At 33.1% G+C, this 18,194-nt stretch overlaps 2 protein-coding genes across 2 annotated transcripts; both read right to left on the minus strand.

The window, feature by feature from the left end:
• Window positions 1–9,475: 9,475 nt before the first annotated feature.
• On the minus strand, window positions 9,476–10,483 carry LOC134278068 (uncharacterized). The gene has a single exon (XM_062760384.1). The coding sequence runs from the start codon at window positions 10,481–10,483 to the stop codon at window positions 9,476–9,478; it is 1,008 nt and encodes a 335-aa protein (XP_062616368.1).
• A 6,656-nt stretch (window positions 10,484–17,139) lies between these two features.
• LOC134278069 (uncharacterized) lies at window positions 17,140–18,084 on the minus strand. Its single transcript, XM_062760385.1, has one exon. It carries the CDS (start codon window positions 18,082–18,084, stop codon window positions 17,140–17,142), a length of 945 nt encoding a protein of 314 aa, XP_062616369.1.
• Between the last annotated feature and the right edge of the window lie 110 nt (window positions 18,085–18,194).

Below are 18,194 nucleotides of genomic sequence, written 5' to 3' on the forward strand. Positions count from 1 at the left end.
TTTCCTTAATAAAATGAAACTGTTACATTTCTAAACAGAGTTTTAACTACTGCGTGTTTTAAAGAATACCAAAAAAAAAAAAAAAACAAGTTGTTAGAAATGGACAGAAAGTCAAACCTAATGAAGTCTTAACGACTGCCTGTTAAGAATACCAAAAGAATTTCTTATTATTTTCTCAACAAATTTCCAGACAGGAAACTTGTTAATTTATCTCCAATTCAACATCAAATTTGATACTAAAATTCTTTTCGAGTACAGCTTGATAATTACACCAATGTTAGAAGTGGTATATCCGTCTTATTTCGACACAAACAAACATTATTATATTTGTTAAAAATTGTATTAAATTTAGCATTAGAAAAAAAATCTTTATTTTCTTGAACAGACTTTTTTTTAAATATCGCAATGTATTGACACCTTTTGGGATTGTATAAAATTTAAAGGCATACATATATATACATGTATATACAGTGTATATTTAAATTTCACCGGCTGAAGTGCCCTTTAAATAGGATGCCGCAAATCCTCTATTTAAGATGCATTTAATGGTCAAAGTATTCCAGTTCGTACTGTAATAGTTATCTAATTATGAGCCGGACAGAATTTATATCCCCGTTCGACTATTTTTAAAACAATAATCTTACATAAAAGACATTTTGATGTATAACTTGGACAATCATTTATTGAACAATTAGAATATATTAAACATTTTCATTGGAGGTGTGGATAGTGTGAGTTTACGATTCCCCATTTCCAATTTATTTAAATTTTCCAAATATACATTTAGCCTGAAAAAAACTATTTCGGTTGTTAGTCCTTCATTTCTAAATTATCATCATACCTTTTAAGACTAACATAAGACATTACAGATCTGCGTTTTCAAAGGGGTCTGCGTTTTCCAGAACAGGAGGGTACAAGGCTCCTTTTACTTTGATTAGAATGGAATAGAAAAGAACATTATTGTACATTTAATACATATCATAATCCTTGAAATTCGGGACACCCCTCCTCCTCCCTAGAACGTATGAAGAAAACAGAACAAAAAAAAAAAGAAAAGGTAAGAAACGTACTACAATGAAAAAAAAAACTTAAAGGACTTTTTGTTGGTTTATGTCCCTTGCGAGAATTTGCATTAATATTAGACGTTCAAGCTTTAAAAGCATAAGAGAAAGATGTCTAAAAATTGTTTTATTGGTATGGATTATGTGGATCATTTGAATGCAGAGAGACGTGGATGTAACTTTTTGAAATATCATTATAATTTGTTTTTTCTGCTCTGTATGTCACATCGATATTTACGAAGTGTGAAGTCGCAATATTTTATAACGTCGTTCTTAAAATGTTACATTTTTTTAACATAAAGGCAATTATATAATTATCTACAATTAAATTCCGATAAAAAGAAACGCATATGGTTTTTTTTTCACATAGATCTATTTCAGATCAATTCTATTTTTAAATACCAAAGGAAAAACAAAGTCGTCTGCGCCATTTGAAAATTATTTATATAATTAAAATCCAACCCTTGCCTAAATTGAGCAGAAATAACGTTTTCCCATACAATCCAATGCAATAACGTCGAAGAAGTTTCTACAAGAATGGCATCTTGGGATTTAAATGACACAAAAACGGTGCAGACGAATTTTATATTTTCAGAGAATATGAACAATGGTAGAAAAATCATATAAATAATTTTCAAGGTATGTTTTAGGAGACTTAAATGCCCTGTAAACCTGTGACTTACGTTAAGATGAACGCATAAAATTTTAATTCTCAATTTAATTATTAGTTTAAATATCGATCCTCGTTCAATTGACAGAATTGAAGCTTTATTAAAAGAATTATGATACCTTAGTGAATCAGTTGCTTAGGGAAAAAAATTGTCCTTTTGAAAAAAACAATAGAAATTATCATTTAATATTGTTTCTTTACCACTTTAGGGCGTAAATTCACTTTGTAAAAAATTCATTTTACGAGTACCATTTATATGTTATGAAATACACTGTAAATTGTTTACATGCGTTCAAATGCTTCACCTCAAAGATCAATCATTATTTATATCAACGTTACTAGTATAGTGTGGGTCATTTCGTGCTAATTTGAGGTTCCAACAAATTTAAGGCAACTACGATAGATCACGGAAGTGTTTTATACCACGTTACAAGTTCAGGAAGTCACAATCGGAAATAAATAGATCAATAACACGAAAGTTTTAATTCTTTTAGCAACTGAATCCGTTCATTAATATATAAATATTTCCATGTCTTAAATGCATGATTAACAACTTTCGTACATCAACTGATACATACATATACGTTACTATGGCAACAAAGTATCCAAAAGTAAAAAGATATTCATTGAAATTTATAACGTCACACACCTAAAATTAAAAGGCAAAAATAGGATGAAATGTGACAAAAAAATAGAGAAAAGAGTCTGTGAAACATATATCAAGAACAAATCATGATATTCCATTTTGGTTGGCAATGATTACCAAGGTTTTTTATACCATAGAAACCCTTAAAATGTGCACTATGTTTGTTTAAAATTATTTTTTTTAAAAACCACATTTCATAATAATTGATGATGAATTTTACAAGGTGTTGTTGTGGTCCTAATTTTCCCATTTAAAAACAATCCGAATCAGATTCTTAAAAGTCTGACTTTTAATGGTTCTAAGTAAAAAGAAAAAACGCAACTATTTTCATTTAATATAGTTTGAATTCATCAATTATTGCAAAAATAGGTTGCCATATTATTTAAGATTGGAAACATAAACAAACATAATTATATGTCAACATAAAAAGTCGTAAATTTTATGTAAACAGTATTATAAAATTAAGTAAAAAATGGTTCAAATGGATAATAATTCTGAAGCTGAAAGTTCAGATATGCTTACTTCTTATCAGTTACATTTTAATTGTGAAGTTCAGGGAAACTATCTTGCATTAAAAATGCCAGAATGAAGATACCTCAGTAGGAGTTATTGCCCTTGTCAACATTTTTTTTAAAAATTGAATAATTGATTGATTAATAAAAGAAAAAAACGGAAGCCCAATAGTGCAAACCAAAAATAAATGAAGAAAAACGAAATTATTAAATGAAGAAAAACGAAATTAATATACATATGTATAAAGAAAAAAGAAACCATTAAATAAAGAAAAACAAAATTATTAAATAAATCATTTCAATTTTCTTTAATATTTAATAATTTCATTTTTTTATATATTAATTTCGTTTTCAAGTAGAAAACTGAAACTAAAATAAGGAATTTATAGATGTGCATGGTAAGGGCCTGAACCCATAAATCATTAGCGCACGCGTCTGTTAGACCTGCTTTTGTTTCAACAATAACACACGTGATATGTTTGCCTTTGAACTCATCGACTCCCGAGTTTGTGGCAACAAGGTGTCATGATTTTGTAAGAATGGTTTGTTTGTCTTTCCTTTTTTAAATTAAGGTCCAGTAAAGATTTAAAGGAGCTGAAAATCTCACGGTTTTTTTTTAAATTTACGACTGTGACCATGGGAACCGAAACACATAGCTTGATATAAATTTCCAGTGTCAAGTACTAAGAATGGTTGAATATTCATCAACATGGCATCGAGTTTAAGTGGTTACAGACAATGGCTCTTAATTATGTTGACATGTAAATACTCAATCTTATAAGAAAAACCCAGATAGCATGAGGACATTGGCCCAACATTGGCCCAACAATGTTGGTTATGTTGGGCCAATGTTGGCAATTTACGTTGGCCAAATGTTTTACTGCTCATTGGCGCACCGTTGGCCCAACATGTTGGGCCTACGTTGGCACAATCCTGTTTGTTTATTTGTCAACGTTGGTACAACGTTATTCCAACATACCAACGCCAACGCAATATTTTGTAACGTTGGTCCAACGTTGGATCTCAGTTCAAAATATAATCATGACGTTGGTCCAACGTTGGTACAACGCTTTTGTTGAAATGCCAACGTTGGTACAACGCTATTCCAACGTACCACTGCAAACCAAATATTTTGTAACGTTGGCCCTACATTTGACCTCAGTTCAAAATATAGTTATTACGTTGGTTCAACGTTGATACAAAGCTGTTTCTTGAAATATCAATGGCACAATTATTCCTCAATACAAATGTCTTACAAAATTAATTAAATTCTGTAATTTTTATTTCCCAGATTATACGACACAATTAATTTCACCATGTTTGGTCAAATACTTTTTTCCTCCTAAAATGTATCTCACAATATATTCTTTGCCACTTTCACTTTCATTAATGAATTCCATGGAATGTAACTGAAAGAAGGAAGAGGTAGAAAGTTCAAGGTTTCTCAAGTACATTCTACATCACTATGTCCACTACTAAATATTATAATATAATATGATTAAAATGCTGGTTTCCTTGGAGACCTATGAGTCACCTGCCGAGCCAGTGAATTTCAGCAGTGACCTATTTATTTTGGAGCCCAAAACACAGCACTTTAAATTTGATTCAATGATGCTAAATATAGAATCTACCAAGATACAAAATTACTATATGTAATTCACAGACTTATAAGGATTGTCTCATAATTTCCATACAATATTTAATATAGATCACATGTTTGTAATGAGTTGCTTATTACATTACCATCGATTTACAATAAATAAATCTAAATTGAAAATACTTTTCGCAATATTGGGCCAACGTTAGACCAGCATTTCATCTCAAACATAACAGGCTACCTGTACATGTACTATTTATTCCAATATTCCTACTATTGGACCAACACCAGTTCCGTCATGTACGCCCAACACAGAGCAATGTATCATTATATTGTCAAAATTTATGAAGCTGGGCCAACGTTGGGCCAACATTGACTTACCAACAATAAGTGGCAATGTTTTGTGTCAATATGTACTCAGTTAGACCTACGTTGGGCCAACATTTCATACTCAAGAGACAATGGTCTTGATCCATGTCAACATTTACTCGGTTGGACCTATGTTGGACAAAGTCTCTATGTTTCTTGCCAACATGTATCTACAATGGGCCAATATTGGGCCAGCATCACTTCCCCAACACTGTTGGTTTAGCTTTCATGCCAAAGTAAATGAACGTTGAACCAACGTTGGGCCAACATCACATCCCCAACACCGTTGGTTTAGCTTTCATGCCAACGTAAATGAACGTTGGACCAACATTGGGCCAACATCACATGCCCAACACCGTTGGTTTAGCTTTCATGCCAACGTAAATGAACGTTGGACCAACGTTGGGCCTACATCTGTTCCCCAACGTCAACACTCTACCAACCATACAACCAAAAACCAACGTTGGCCCAACGGAGTCATGCTATCTGGGAATAAGTTATATATGGGTAAATTTACTTACAAACGCCTGTATTTCTGACATCTTGAATGCAAGATGCAATGTAATTATGTAGACATGCGATTTATTTATGTCAACATGCAAGATAATTATGTAAACATGATTAATTCATGTTAACATGCAAGATAATTATGTCAACATGCAAGATGAAATTTGATATGTAAACATAATAAGATATAAGTATGTTGATATGCAAATCTGAAATATCTTGCATGTTGACAGAAATATCTTGTATATAAATATATAGCTCGCATGCTGACATAATTAAGTCGCATTTTGACATTGATAAGTAGAATGTTAAAATAAATGTAAATATCTTTAATGTGTACATAATCATCCTGCATGTTAACATGAGTAAATCGAATCGTGTCATAATTATGTTGCATCTTGCATTATATGATGTAAGATTAGGGCTAACGTTAGTGACTTTACGCATATCAAAATCACAGATTCTCTAAAAAAAATTGTTACTTGTATTTTAACATAATTATCTTGCCCTTGGACATAATTTTCCTGCATGTTGACATAATTTTCTTGAATGTTAACATAATTTATCTTACATGTAGGGGGGGGGGGGGGGGGGGGGCGGAGGGGGGGGGGGGCAAAAAAAAGCCACCATAATGATGTTAATGGTTGTTGACAGATGTCGTTTTCGGAGACAGTTCAATTATTTGTTTATCACAAGACCTCGATCTATACTTGAAACACATTTAATTTCATATTGAGAATGATATTCATTCAATGTTTAACGATGAAACAATCTGAATATTAAAACTAACTAATATGTAAAATTCCGTAATTTTCGTAAATAAAAGTCGTCAGAATAGAATAGGCATATTCAAAATACATGCTTGATTAAGATTATTCACAAGATATGTATCAATGCAGTAAATCGTAAAGGACTAATGTTCAATAGTATTGTGTAATTGTATCTTATTAATATTGCATATTCTTGGTTATTAAAATCAAATGTAATTATCATAGGATTCATTTGACCAACTTCTGTTTGTTGAACTATTATTTTATTTGATGAACTCTTTTGAATTTTATAAACAAATCAGAAAAAAAAATAGAGACGACGAAAGGAAATTTAAGGAAGATCGTTAGGCATCAGTTTAAACTTGCAGTTATTTAATATGCTAAAGTGGAGATAACAATTGGGCTTACCTTGGGGGGAGTCCACTTTCAATTTGCTACCGACCGTTTTATACAATGTATATAAGAAAAACAGAGTTTAGCTGAGAGACCTATTTTAGTTTTATGCATATTTTTTTCAAAGTCAAATGTCACTGTGGTAAAAAAATGCATATGTACACTCTTAACGCACTTTGAAAAAAAAATTCAAAATGTGTTGAGTGTGTCCGAAACTTTACGCACTTTCAAAACTTTTTTTCAAAGTGCGTTGATTTTGTCTCAATTTAACGCACTTTTAATTTTTTTTTTCAATGTGCGTAATTTTTTCAAAGTGCAAAGTGGGAAAACATGAAAGAGGAGCATTCTGGTAATATGACGTTATTAATTTGGTACATTTCTAAGTTTAATGCAGAAAAGTCTCATAATGACCTATTTCTTTGCTTATGCTCTTTAAGAAAATAAAGTCTGCCCACTTCAATATTTAAATATATTATTTAAAATGCTTTGAAAAATCACATATTTCAAAATATTTGTGGGTGATGCATACAGAGTATGTTTTTGGAAGAAAACAATTCCAATGAAAATTAATGTCCGATGCAATTTTTAAAAGAAAATACGGGAAAATATACAAGTTAATGACGTCACATTTAACATTTTGAAGGTCATATGAGAAAAAATGGTTTGTGTGTTCTTATAATGATTCAGAAAGAATGAATTTTAATTTCTAATATTACTTTCAGAAAAATCGATGTTGAATTCCTTGTTCTTTAGGAATTCATTGGTCTCAGACTTAACATACACAATATGGTATATGATATGATTATTCATGCTTCCACTTGATTTGCAACGCACCCTATACCACGCATTAAAAAACGATAATTTCACGTAATGATTATTACATTTTGCTGTTGTGTAGCGCTTACATTATTAGCTTTCACGTAGCAAAACAAGAGGCCCCGCATCACTGACCTGAGCTCGAAAAATGGCAGAATCAGTTCAGAATATTTGCTTGAACTTTGATAACCCGGGGAGGTTCCCATTGCAAAATGATATCATTGTCATGCTGTTCATTTTCCCCTACGTATCCCTACAGAGGTGAGTACAACTCTGATCGTTTATACAATGTAGTTGAACCACCTTACCGACCTTTAATTTGATTAAATATGAATCTTTTTGCCTGTTGTTTCAATATCAATATGTCTAATAATGACGACATTGTTATTCTTGAGCAGAAAATGTTTTCAAAATAATTCTTGGAAATTCTATTGCAAATCTTTACCCAGTAACCACATGCATCCAATGTAATGTTAGTGAAATAAAAACATTGTACTCTTATGTGCATTGGGTATAGAAGAAAAAAGTCAGAACTAAAAATTCTTTTAAAAAACTTTTAATAATACCTGCTTTAAAGCCTTTGCACTGTCGTGTCTTTTGGATAATTTTTACTACAAAGCATTGAATCTCTTCGAGTGGCTTGAGTCTAGCTCGCCTATCTCGAATGGATTTCAGCCATCTTCTTAATACAATTCTGTGATAATCATATGATAAAATTTCTCGAAATGTTATTCTTTGTCATTTGAGTTACATGTACTTTGTGACATGCCTAACACTATCGCTTTCCATTAATGGACTAAAGGCAACCAAAATACAAAGCAAAGTGTGGACATGGAACAATGTTACGCAATCAACGGGTATCCACACTTTCAGATTTTAGCTTAATATGTTTAGAATGTAAGTTTGTCTTGATAAATTAAAGAACAATTTTACATTATGTTAAAATTCATGTTTTGACGGTATTGCGGCATTTTTAATTATAATCGTGAAGATGATTATATCTATCAATAGGGAAATAACATTCAATTCCAATACTTTCTTAAAGCTGAACACTACTCGTAAATAGGCATAGTCCGCCATATTTCCCGTTCTTCAACGCTGTCCCTACAACTCGTATATAAGGAGCAGATCGCTAGACGGTTCGATGTATTTCACTGAAGAGATCCGACGAATGTAGACGTACATATTACAAAGCATGCTACTCAATATCGATGAAATTATCAAATTTTACGCTTTTTGTCCGAAACAGGTCAAAAGTATAACGAACAATGCAGGTCAATACATTATTTACAAACAGTAAATGCACATAAAAACAAGAAATAAACGCAAAAAATCTAAGACCACGATAGGAGTACTACATGTCGGCCACGAGTTTCGAGTGTGCAATCGGGTGTAACGAAAGTGAACGGTTTATATACCCGTCTGACAGTGCCTATTTATGAGAAGTGTTCAGCTTAAATACTGTAGATTCTTTATCATATGCGATGAATTTATTTCCGCGTAATTTCACAGGAAGCATCACTTGCAAAATAATACTGGTATTACTAGCTTTAATTTCTAGGGTGCTGAAATCCATTTAAATTCTATTGATCAACTGTTCATTGGCAGAGTATTATTCTTCCGATTTAACGTTAAAGAGCTAGTACGCGATAGAAAGTACTCGCAAAAAATGAGGAATCAACGGTACTTATTATTATTCATACTAATATTATTTCCTGTTAATTCTTTTAACCTTTCAGGTTAAATTTTTGTAGAGCGTTTAGAAATATGAAATGAGATTGAAGGCAGTTTAGGTTAAAAAATGTATAGATTTAATGTAAATTCCCTCACTGATCGCGTCAAAGGTTTTTGTTTTGTTTTGTTTATGAGCGTAGCAGATTCAGCCGCTTTTCTATTCATGTCAGACTCAGAAAAAAGTTTACCACATTTTCACTATCATAAAAAATACTGTAGTAAAGTATAGTTAACTATAGTACCAAAGAAAAAAGTTAGAACTTTGATTTACTACAGTAAAAATTTGGCAACTTTGACTTACAATAGTAAAAAACATTGGACAACCTTTGAATTGTTGTTAAAAAACTGGGTTTTTTTTTCTAAATAGAAAAAAAAAATACTGAAAATATTGTGATATCCTTTATTGAGATAATGGTCTACATTTTATTTTTCCGTCCGGAAGCAAGCTATGGCCTTTACACCAGGTCTCTATGTAAACAAAGACAACATCCAGATAGTAACCGTCTCCTAGCCTACGTGTCTCGTAAGACAATTGTGAGTGTTCGACGTATCCTCCTATCTCTTTGAAAAAGATTCGATAATTTGCCAAATTTTCTTTTCCTTTAGCCCAATCAAACCTTGGCCCTGCCCAAGCTCGATATTCAATGGTCCATACATCAACGATTATTTGTCTAGAAATCAACTGCTCTCTCATGCTGTTGAGCACCGCCATTTCCCCGCCTTCAACATCCAACGAAAAGTAATTAATGTGGAAAACACCGATTAATTGTAAAACGTCAATTAACTGAAAACAAGGTACTTTGGTTCTTTTGTACCCTTTCAATTGAATTACGTGACTCTCCGCCATGTCTTTTTCAGAACCCCCTAGCTCATCTCCTTCTATAAACGTTGTTTCATTTTCACGTGCCACGCATGCGCAGAGACGCCAGGCGTTGCGTTTGACGCGGTCAATGTGGGGACATGATAGTGGGTTTCCTTCTATCAGCAATCCTGTCCAATTGTGTTTTCTCTCCAACCACAAGGTGTTAGAATGTATTTTACCATCGTAAGCTCCCATTTCAATGAAAAAACCGTTTTGCTTTGGAAATATGTTATACACAGCTTGGTCTTGACCGGCTTGAGAGTAATATTTGTCTACTGGTTCTGGAAAAGGAATGTTTGTATTAGGCTTCCTCAAATGCTTCCATATTTTTATAGTGAGTACAGTTGTTCCTGGCAATGGAGTTGGTACGATTCGCTGTAAAGTGTTACTTATTACTGAAACATTTCTTGTTATAAAGTTCCTTACAAATTTGATATCACGTTCCAAATCTCTGTCAAGAATTAAGGATCTGAATCCCATCCAAAGAAGAATGACGAATCCAAGTAGAAATAAGTGTGCTGCTTTTCGACGCCGATACCACCTCATTTCAACGGAACTTTACTCCAAGGGAGATAATTATATTCTGCAAATGAATTCATAATTTTTAATTTGTTTAATTTTATTCTTCATATCATAGTGTATTTTGACAAATGAACATTATCATGGCCTTTGATAACCACGCAAGGCAATCTTCATAATTAGTTTAAAAACGAAACGTTCATCAGATCAAATCATTATTTTCACACCCCATTTTGGGTATCTTTACGTTTAATTGATTTTAAAAAAAATCTAAATTTTAAAGCATTCTCTGTATTTGCAATATAGTTTGTTAGGCTCTAGAACATTAATTTCTTATCTTCCTTTTCTTATCATCGGTAAGTCTTCTAAAGATGATTGTTGTTTTATTTTGAGAGTTCCCGATATTTGCATGTAATGCATTTGTATGAAATGCATTATATCCAGGAGAAAACAATTTCACATTGATTACCATTTATCCTTTTTATTTCTCATAATTCTCCATATTGAGAAAAAAAAGGCAAAATAGGATTTCATCTACTCCATCAATATAAGGGTTAGAAGAATGGGATTTATTTAACATTCTATTATAAAGTGTTTATTATTTTATTTTACATTTATTTCACTTTATTTCACTTCTAATTTGGAAATAAATAAATACAAAAAAGTTGAAATTTTAAATTTAAGTTAAAAGTTTTAGCCATGAAATAATCCATTCAACATGTCATCTTGCAATAAGTTCATTGATAAATTATACAAATATAATGCATTAGGTATGTCACCAAAAAAAAAAATAACACACTGGCAGACCTTTAATTTTATTATTATTTTTTTTTTTTGGATCCGAACTAATCAATAGCAAATTGATCATTTTTCCTGAATGTCTTACATGTTCAAGTGATATGTTGTCAAATACTGTAAAGGGTATTTTATGATAATATTTATGTGTTTTGCCTCAAGTCTACATGTTTGCGCAATTATAAAGTCCTTATATCAACAGATCATATAGCATATACAAGGTGATAAATATGATAGCATTAGCATATTTTTGCTCGCATGTTTCGTAGTTGGTATTTTTTAAAAAAATTATTTCTGTAATTTGTCTCAACCAAAAAAAATCTTTAAACTGTTAAATAAAACAGACGTGTGTTACCCAGCTCATCACACGATGGTTTATGCATACTACTGTATGAGGATCTTATAATTATAAATCTTTCTGATCATAAAATAAAGGGATTTAGTGAAGATAAACTTAATTACTTTATCAAACTTACCGGAGTTATGATTTCGATGTTGAAAAGAACTGACCTGCGTAAATGTAACAAAGAAACTGATCGAATCTTTTTCCACAACAGAACTGACACAGAACTGACACCTAATTGCTATACCATAATCCTACATAATTAGCACGGTCTGCTTGTTAAATTGCCCTCGTGGCGCATTGGTTAGAGGATCTGCACTAGACTCGCGAAATACTGTGAAATCATTTATTTTCTTGGAGGTTTAATTTAATTTTCGTAGTTTTCGAGGTATGAGGAGACCCACTAATTTCCACCATGAAATGTAATTTTTCACAGATATTACTACTTAACAATACTTCATCCACAAAACTAAATCCCCATTAACTCATGTATTTTCCTTTTACAACAAAAATATGATCCCTCTAAAATATGTGAATTTACAGTAAGCAGTTGATCCATATGTCGCGAGTTTGAACCCCACTGTCGGACGTGGAGACAAGTCCTTCGAATGAACCTTATAAACCAATGTCATATATCACAGTTTGTGCTAGCACGAAAAAGAACGTACAGAGTGTCCGAAGAGAAATGGTACTCTTTAACATTTTGGTAACTTCGCGTATGTACGAGGGTTGTCCGTTAAATTTTTGAACAAGCTAAATTTTGAATAAAAATTACATAGATATTTATTATTAGCATAATTATAATTCTTTTTTAGATGTGATTTACAAACTGTATAATTATATTCAATTTCCAATGTATTCTTACAATTATGACTTCATTATTAGACCTAGGATGGTAACCCGATAAAGATCCCTCCAAAAAGATCCAATGACCGTGAGTGCCGAGTATAGGACAAAATTTGCAGCTCTCCATTGGTAAGTGCTGGCGTTTTCATGAGTGAAAAATGCTCGAGAGGGACGTCGAACAACATACACACACCTGTTTTCCTGTCAAATCAAGTACCCCTGTGATGAAACATTTGTAAATATTGTCGTGGGGGACAATATGTAGCCACCTTCACTCCACGCATTAGGGTGCAAAACACCAGTGTTATGTATGACGTTATCAGGACGTTACTTGGTGAGGGACAAGCAAAACTGACCCCTAAAAAGAAATAAAATGGAGGCTTGTTACATAGACTTCTACATATCAATAACTTGTGAATTTTATAAATATACAAGAAAAATTTATTCATCTATTACTAGTAGGGAGTATTTGACACATGAAACATGGGGGATATTGGATTGTTTATGCATCCATTTTCAGTGCACCTATGCATTTATAGCCCCCCTGCTCAACAAAAACAGAAAAAAATCTGACAAAGTAAGTTATGTTCATTTCACAGAACAAGGCCTAAGGTTTTCTTTTATTTTGCTTTCAGGGTACATTTTCCACCTTTTAAAAGAGCTACATTACCTGCTACTTGACTCATGCAATTCTGCACATGTGAAGACCGGATGTTTTGGGAGTTATCTCCCCCTATTAAAAAGTCTCACAATTTTTTTTTCTAAAAATAAATGCACATTTTTTTCTTTGAATATTAAGATAAGACTCTTCTTTATGCGAAAAAAAAAACAAAACAAAAAAGATGCAGTTTTCATGTAGACTCCTATAAATAGCAGGAAAATCCCTACCCAGCATGCTTCTCTCCGGGATAAACCCCCTGGATTTTATACGAAACTGTGTTTTGGTACCTTATCGTCAATTTGGAAACCTTGTCAACAACGAAAATCTGAACCGAGACGAGACATTTTCCCTCCTGCATAATAGACGATAACATGTACAGTTACGCATCTACATATTTTGTCCTTTGGGCGAACATGTTGTGTTCAATATTTACTAAAGTGTTGGAGAGAAAGGGGACGAGAGAGATATTGAACAAACACATGCTGTATATGTACTTTAAAAAGGCGGCTTTGGCGCAGAAAACAATGTGTTAATTCATTAGTACCGCTAAGAAGTCATTTACATATACAAAACACTAAACGTACAAGTGTATGGCGCTAATTCAATTTTACGCCAACAGCTCCATACCCAAAGATATTTCTAAATTGTGAATACGCCAAATTATGTACACGTACAGTATATATAGACAGTCAGTCAGACAGACAAACTAGCAGACAGACAGAGAGGCAGCTAGAGACACCGGCTGACAGAAATGAAAATATATCTAAATTATTACCCAAAACATTGTCTTTGAACAGGAAATTGTTCAATTGTCTTTTATTTCCGAGGACTGAATTTTGCATTAAAGTTTACCAATATAGCCTTAATTTCTATAGATTAAGAGTTATTCGATAATGAGTTGTGAAAATATATGTGAAAACAGCTTTGATTTGTTTGGCCTAGGAATTTATGTCTTGATTTTGAAAAGCTTTGCAGATACTTTTAAAACAACGCCTACTCTACGTTTGAGTTTTATTTTCTCAAAGCATAGTTAAGAGCTCATTTGGAGGTTTGACTCTGAAAAGCTTAAAACAACAATACGTACACAAAAAGCTTTAAATACCGCTGTAAATGAACGAAAGATTAAAATGATGGATACTTTAACTCAGGTGAATGTTTTTCCAGTCTGCACATCCATAGTACATAGCAAATACTTGATATAAGGTGTTTTGTTTCGTGATTTCCTGATAAGATTTTTAGAATTCGAATAAATATCGATTTAGTGCTTGAAAAGAAGCATTTCTTATCAATAATCTATGAATACTCAAGTAAATCAATACAATATGCTAACTATACAGTTATTGCTGGTTTTGCCAGCAATAATAACGAACAGAGATCAAACAAAAGAGTCCATATCAGCGCAATCTCAAATCACTATAAATAAAAAGTGGGATCAGGTGCCATTGAGGAGCAAGCTTCTCCTGTCGAACCCCCCCCCCCACTCCCCAGATGCTTTCTTCTGTCATGGCCGCCAAAAAATTAAACATTCGTAGACAATTCATTGTGTTAACTAAGGCTCAGCAATTAGACTTCAAAAGTCAGTCAGCATTTGACTAAATGGGTACATCCCACTAATTATTTTTAGAATCGGTAGGAGAAGAAAGTAGTGCAGAAAAATTTACAAGTTCCTTAAATTGCAGACTTGCATAAAAAAAATTGGGCAGGTGTACTGAACTGAGCCTCACACTTGTTGATAAGGAGTATCTTTCCTGCCAAAAAAGCTTTGAAAATGTAATTTATCAAGAAGATCAGCCGAATTATTTTGTGTATTATAACGCCAGTGAGAATTCTGAAATTCCCCTACTTTCACTTTCATTTTTAGAGGTTCCCGCAGACAGACGCTTTTTGCCGGAAAAATAATCTGACATGCCACCTCGAGATTTTAACCAAGGAAAGACAAGTTGATGTGCTTTGATTTGAGGGGTCACTCACTACCGAACGAAAATTAGGGACATCGCTATGAGAAGAAACGTTAACATTGTCGCCTATGGGAAAACAATTAGTGGACTGTACCCAAATGATAGATTGAATTTGCTGATAAGGTCAATATTACACCATTGAAGAGCAGTTGGTTGCATTGAAAGATCAAGTTTTAAGATGGTTCTTTGTATCGTACCCTGTTCCTTGTTCGGGGGAATTTTATTGGATAACTGAATTAGTAACGACCAATTGCGAATGTATGATATACGTACATATACCTTTTTACTTAATCTTTGAAATGCTTTATGAGAGAAAGTTTGCCACTGTTAACAGAGGAATGTAAAATTATTGAATGAAATGAAGAAAGGACAAGACATATTTTTCTTTCCAGAAAAGCAAATACATCAATTAATATTATAATGATATACATGTAATTACGAGGGTTGATCCAAAAGTAATGTCACAGTGTCCATATATTCTGTATTTGGCGTCATATTATCAAATACAATATACCAAGAGATGCACAAATTTAAATTAAATTAACTTTAAAATTTTAATTTAATAATGTTTATTTGAATTTATTTTATAAATGTTTAAAACGTGTAGCATAGGGGGTGTCTCGGCGTCACAACAGAACGTCACGTTTTAAATTTTTTTTTTCCAAGAATGAAAAAGACAAACACATCAAAAAAAATAATTCTAAAATAGCACCTAATCTCCCATTTTTCCATTTTTTTTAGTCTTTTATTAAAGATTAAATGACGGCATTGGTAATTTTTATCATAAACATTGTTGTTTTACTCTGTTGAATTGAATAAAGGGATTGTCGAAATTGGGAAACACGGCTCAAAGACTTGTTATGCATTTTTGCTTCAAAATAATGGAATCATCACAAGCGACAGGTACATTAATTAATAAGACTTACAGAATAAAGAATGCAAATAAGAGACATCTTAATAGATGGTTTCGGCAATTTTGGGAGGGTCGTTTAATGATCAGCAGAGGAAAGGAAGACCGAAAGATAGGAGGTCGGACGGAAACGTTCAATGGTGCCTGACGTTGTCAAAAAAGGCAGCCGTATAGAGTGACATGTGAATTTTGTTTGTTTAATGCTACTGTTCACAAAATGTTGACAGAGGCCTTAATTATGAAAGAGTGAGTGTAAAGTGGTACCAAGAATTCTTAAAGAAAGTGGAATTGGTAAAATTGTTTGCGAATTACTGAAACAAAGGGGACACGCTGAAAAGTATGACGGTGCGAACCCGTCATATGGCGTTCTATTTAGGTGTGGCGACTACCATAAACGCACATTGTTTAAAATCCAATATTTTGGAAAGTATACATCATATTCCTCTATTTTTTTTTCATTTCTGATTTGAAATAAATAAAGCTTTCATCATGTATTATTTTGTTGCTTTATGTCGATTTATAGCAATTTTATCAAAGTTGTGACATTACTTCTGGATCAACCCTCGTACAATATATTCCTAGGTACCATGGAAAAGTTTTTTTTTAAATTGAAAGAATATCTGTTTCGATGCCTTTCCACCATCATGTCCTGTTATGTTTAATACAATGAATGATATCTTCTCTGATGGCCTGTGACTCACACATCAAACTCGGACGGTGTTCTCCCATTTTCCTAATAGAATCAATGTGACCCAAATATTATTCTTTGAAATTCGAGTTCCTCTATGGAATGCCAAACACTATATTTCATCTTTGATAGTTTAGAAGCAGAAAAAATGCAAAAAAAAAAGAAAATAAGAAAATTCAAGATAGGAAACTTTTTGCTAACCTTCACACAGAGCGACGTTATGAGTTAGATGGCGGTTCCGGCGGAAAAATGCATCGATTTGACGAATATTCCTTGACCGATCACGTCCGAATTTTGTATGGAGTCAGACGACGATTGCTGATTGTATTGCAATGGGTGATGTCTGTCTTACTTCTGTAGGTGACCAAATGGTAATCAAGATCTTATTTATGTCAGACTCATTTTTTTTTTACAAAATTTTGTAGAATTTTCTTATTGGAAGAGAAGAACAATACAGACAATTGTTATGCACATGATGTGTATTAATGAGGTAATGATAAACATTTTACTTTGCCGTCTGGAAGTGAACTGTGACCTTTACACCATGTCTCTATATAAACAAATACAACATCAAGATAGTGACCATCTTCAAGCTTACGTGACTCATAAGCCAATTGTGAGTGTTCAACGTATCCCCCAATGTTTTTGAAAAAGACTCGATAATTTGCCAGATTTTGTTTTACTTTAGCCCAATCAAATCTTGGCCCTGCCCAAGCTCGATACTCAATGGTCCATACATCAACGATTATTTGTTTAGAAATCAACTGCTCTTTCATGCTGTTCAGCACCGCCATTTCTCCGCCTTCAACATCCAACGAAAAGTAATTAATGTGGAAAACACCGATTAATTGTAATACGTCAATCAACTGAAAACAAGGTACTTTGGTTCTTTTGTATCCTTTCAAATGAATGACATGACTGTCCGGCATGTCCTTTTCAGAACCTCCTAGTTCATCCCCTTCTATAAACGTTGTTTCATTTTCAGGTGCCACGCATGCGCACAGACGCCAGGCGTTGCGTTTGACACGGTCTATGTACGGACATGATACTGGGTTTCCTTCTATCAGCAATCCTGTCCAATTCTGTTTTCTCTCCAACCACAGGGTGTTGGAATGGACTTTACCATCATAAGCTCCCATTTCGATGAAAAATCCTTTTTTCTTTGGAAATATGTTATACACAGCTATATCTTGACTGGCCTGGGAGTAATGTTTGTCTACTGGTTCTGGAAAGGGACTGTTTGTATGAGGCTTCCTCAACTGCTTCCAGATTTTTGTAAAAAGTACATTTGCTCCTGACTTTGGAGTCGGTTTAGTTTGCTGTAAAGTGCTACCAATTGATGAAACATTTCTTGCTACAATTAAGTTTCGTACAAATTTGAAATCACGTTCCAAATCTCTGTCCCAAAAGAAGGAACTGTACTTCATGAAGACAAGGCATAAGCATCCAATTATAAATAAGAAAACTGATTTTCGATGCTGATACCAGTTCATTGTGGATGGAACCTAACTCCAAAGAAAAAAAATTAGAGAGTGAT

Source organism: Saccostrea cucullata, unplaced genomic scaffold, assembly GCF_032062105.1.
Source record: "Saccostrea cucullata isolate Sc308-1 unplaced genomic scaffold, CSIRO_AGI_Scuc_v1 ctg1194, whole genome shotgun sequence".
NCBI classification, from domain to species: Eukaryota; Metazoa; Mollusca; class Bivalvia; order Ostreida; family Ostreidae; genus Saccostrea; species Saccostrea cuccullata.

Coding starts and splice junctions, on each gene's coding strand:
- LOC134278068 (XM_062760384.1), bottom strand. CDS start 10,483: ATGAGGTGGTATCGGCGTCGAAAAGCAGCACACTTATTTCTACTTGGA.
- LOC134278069 (XM_062760385.1), bottom strand. CDS start 18,084: ATGAAGTACAGTTCCTTCTTTTGGGACAGAGATTTGGAACGTGATTTC.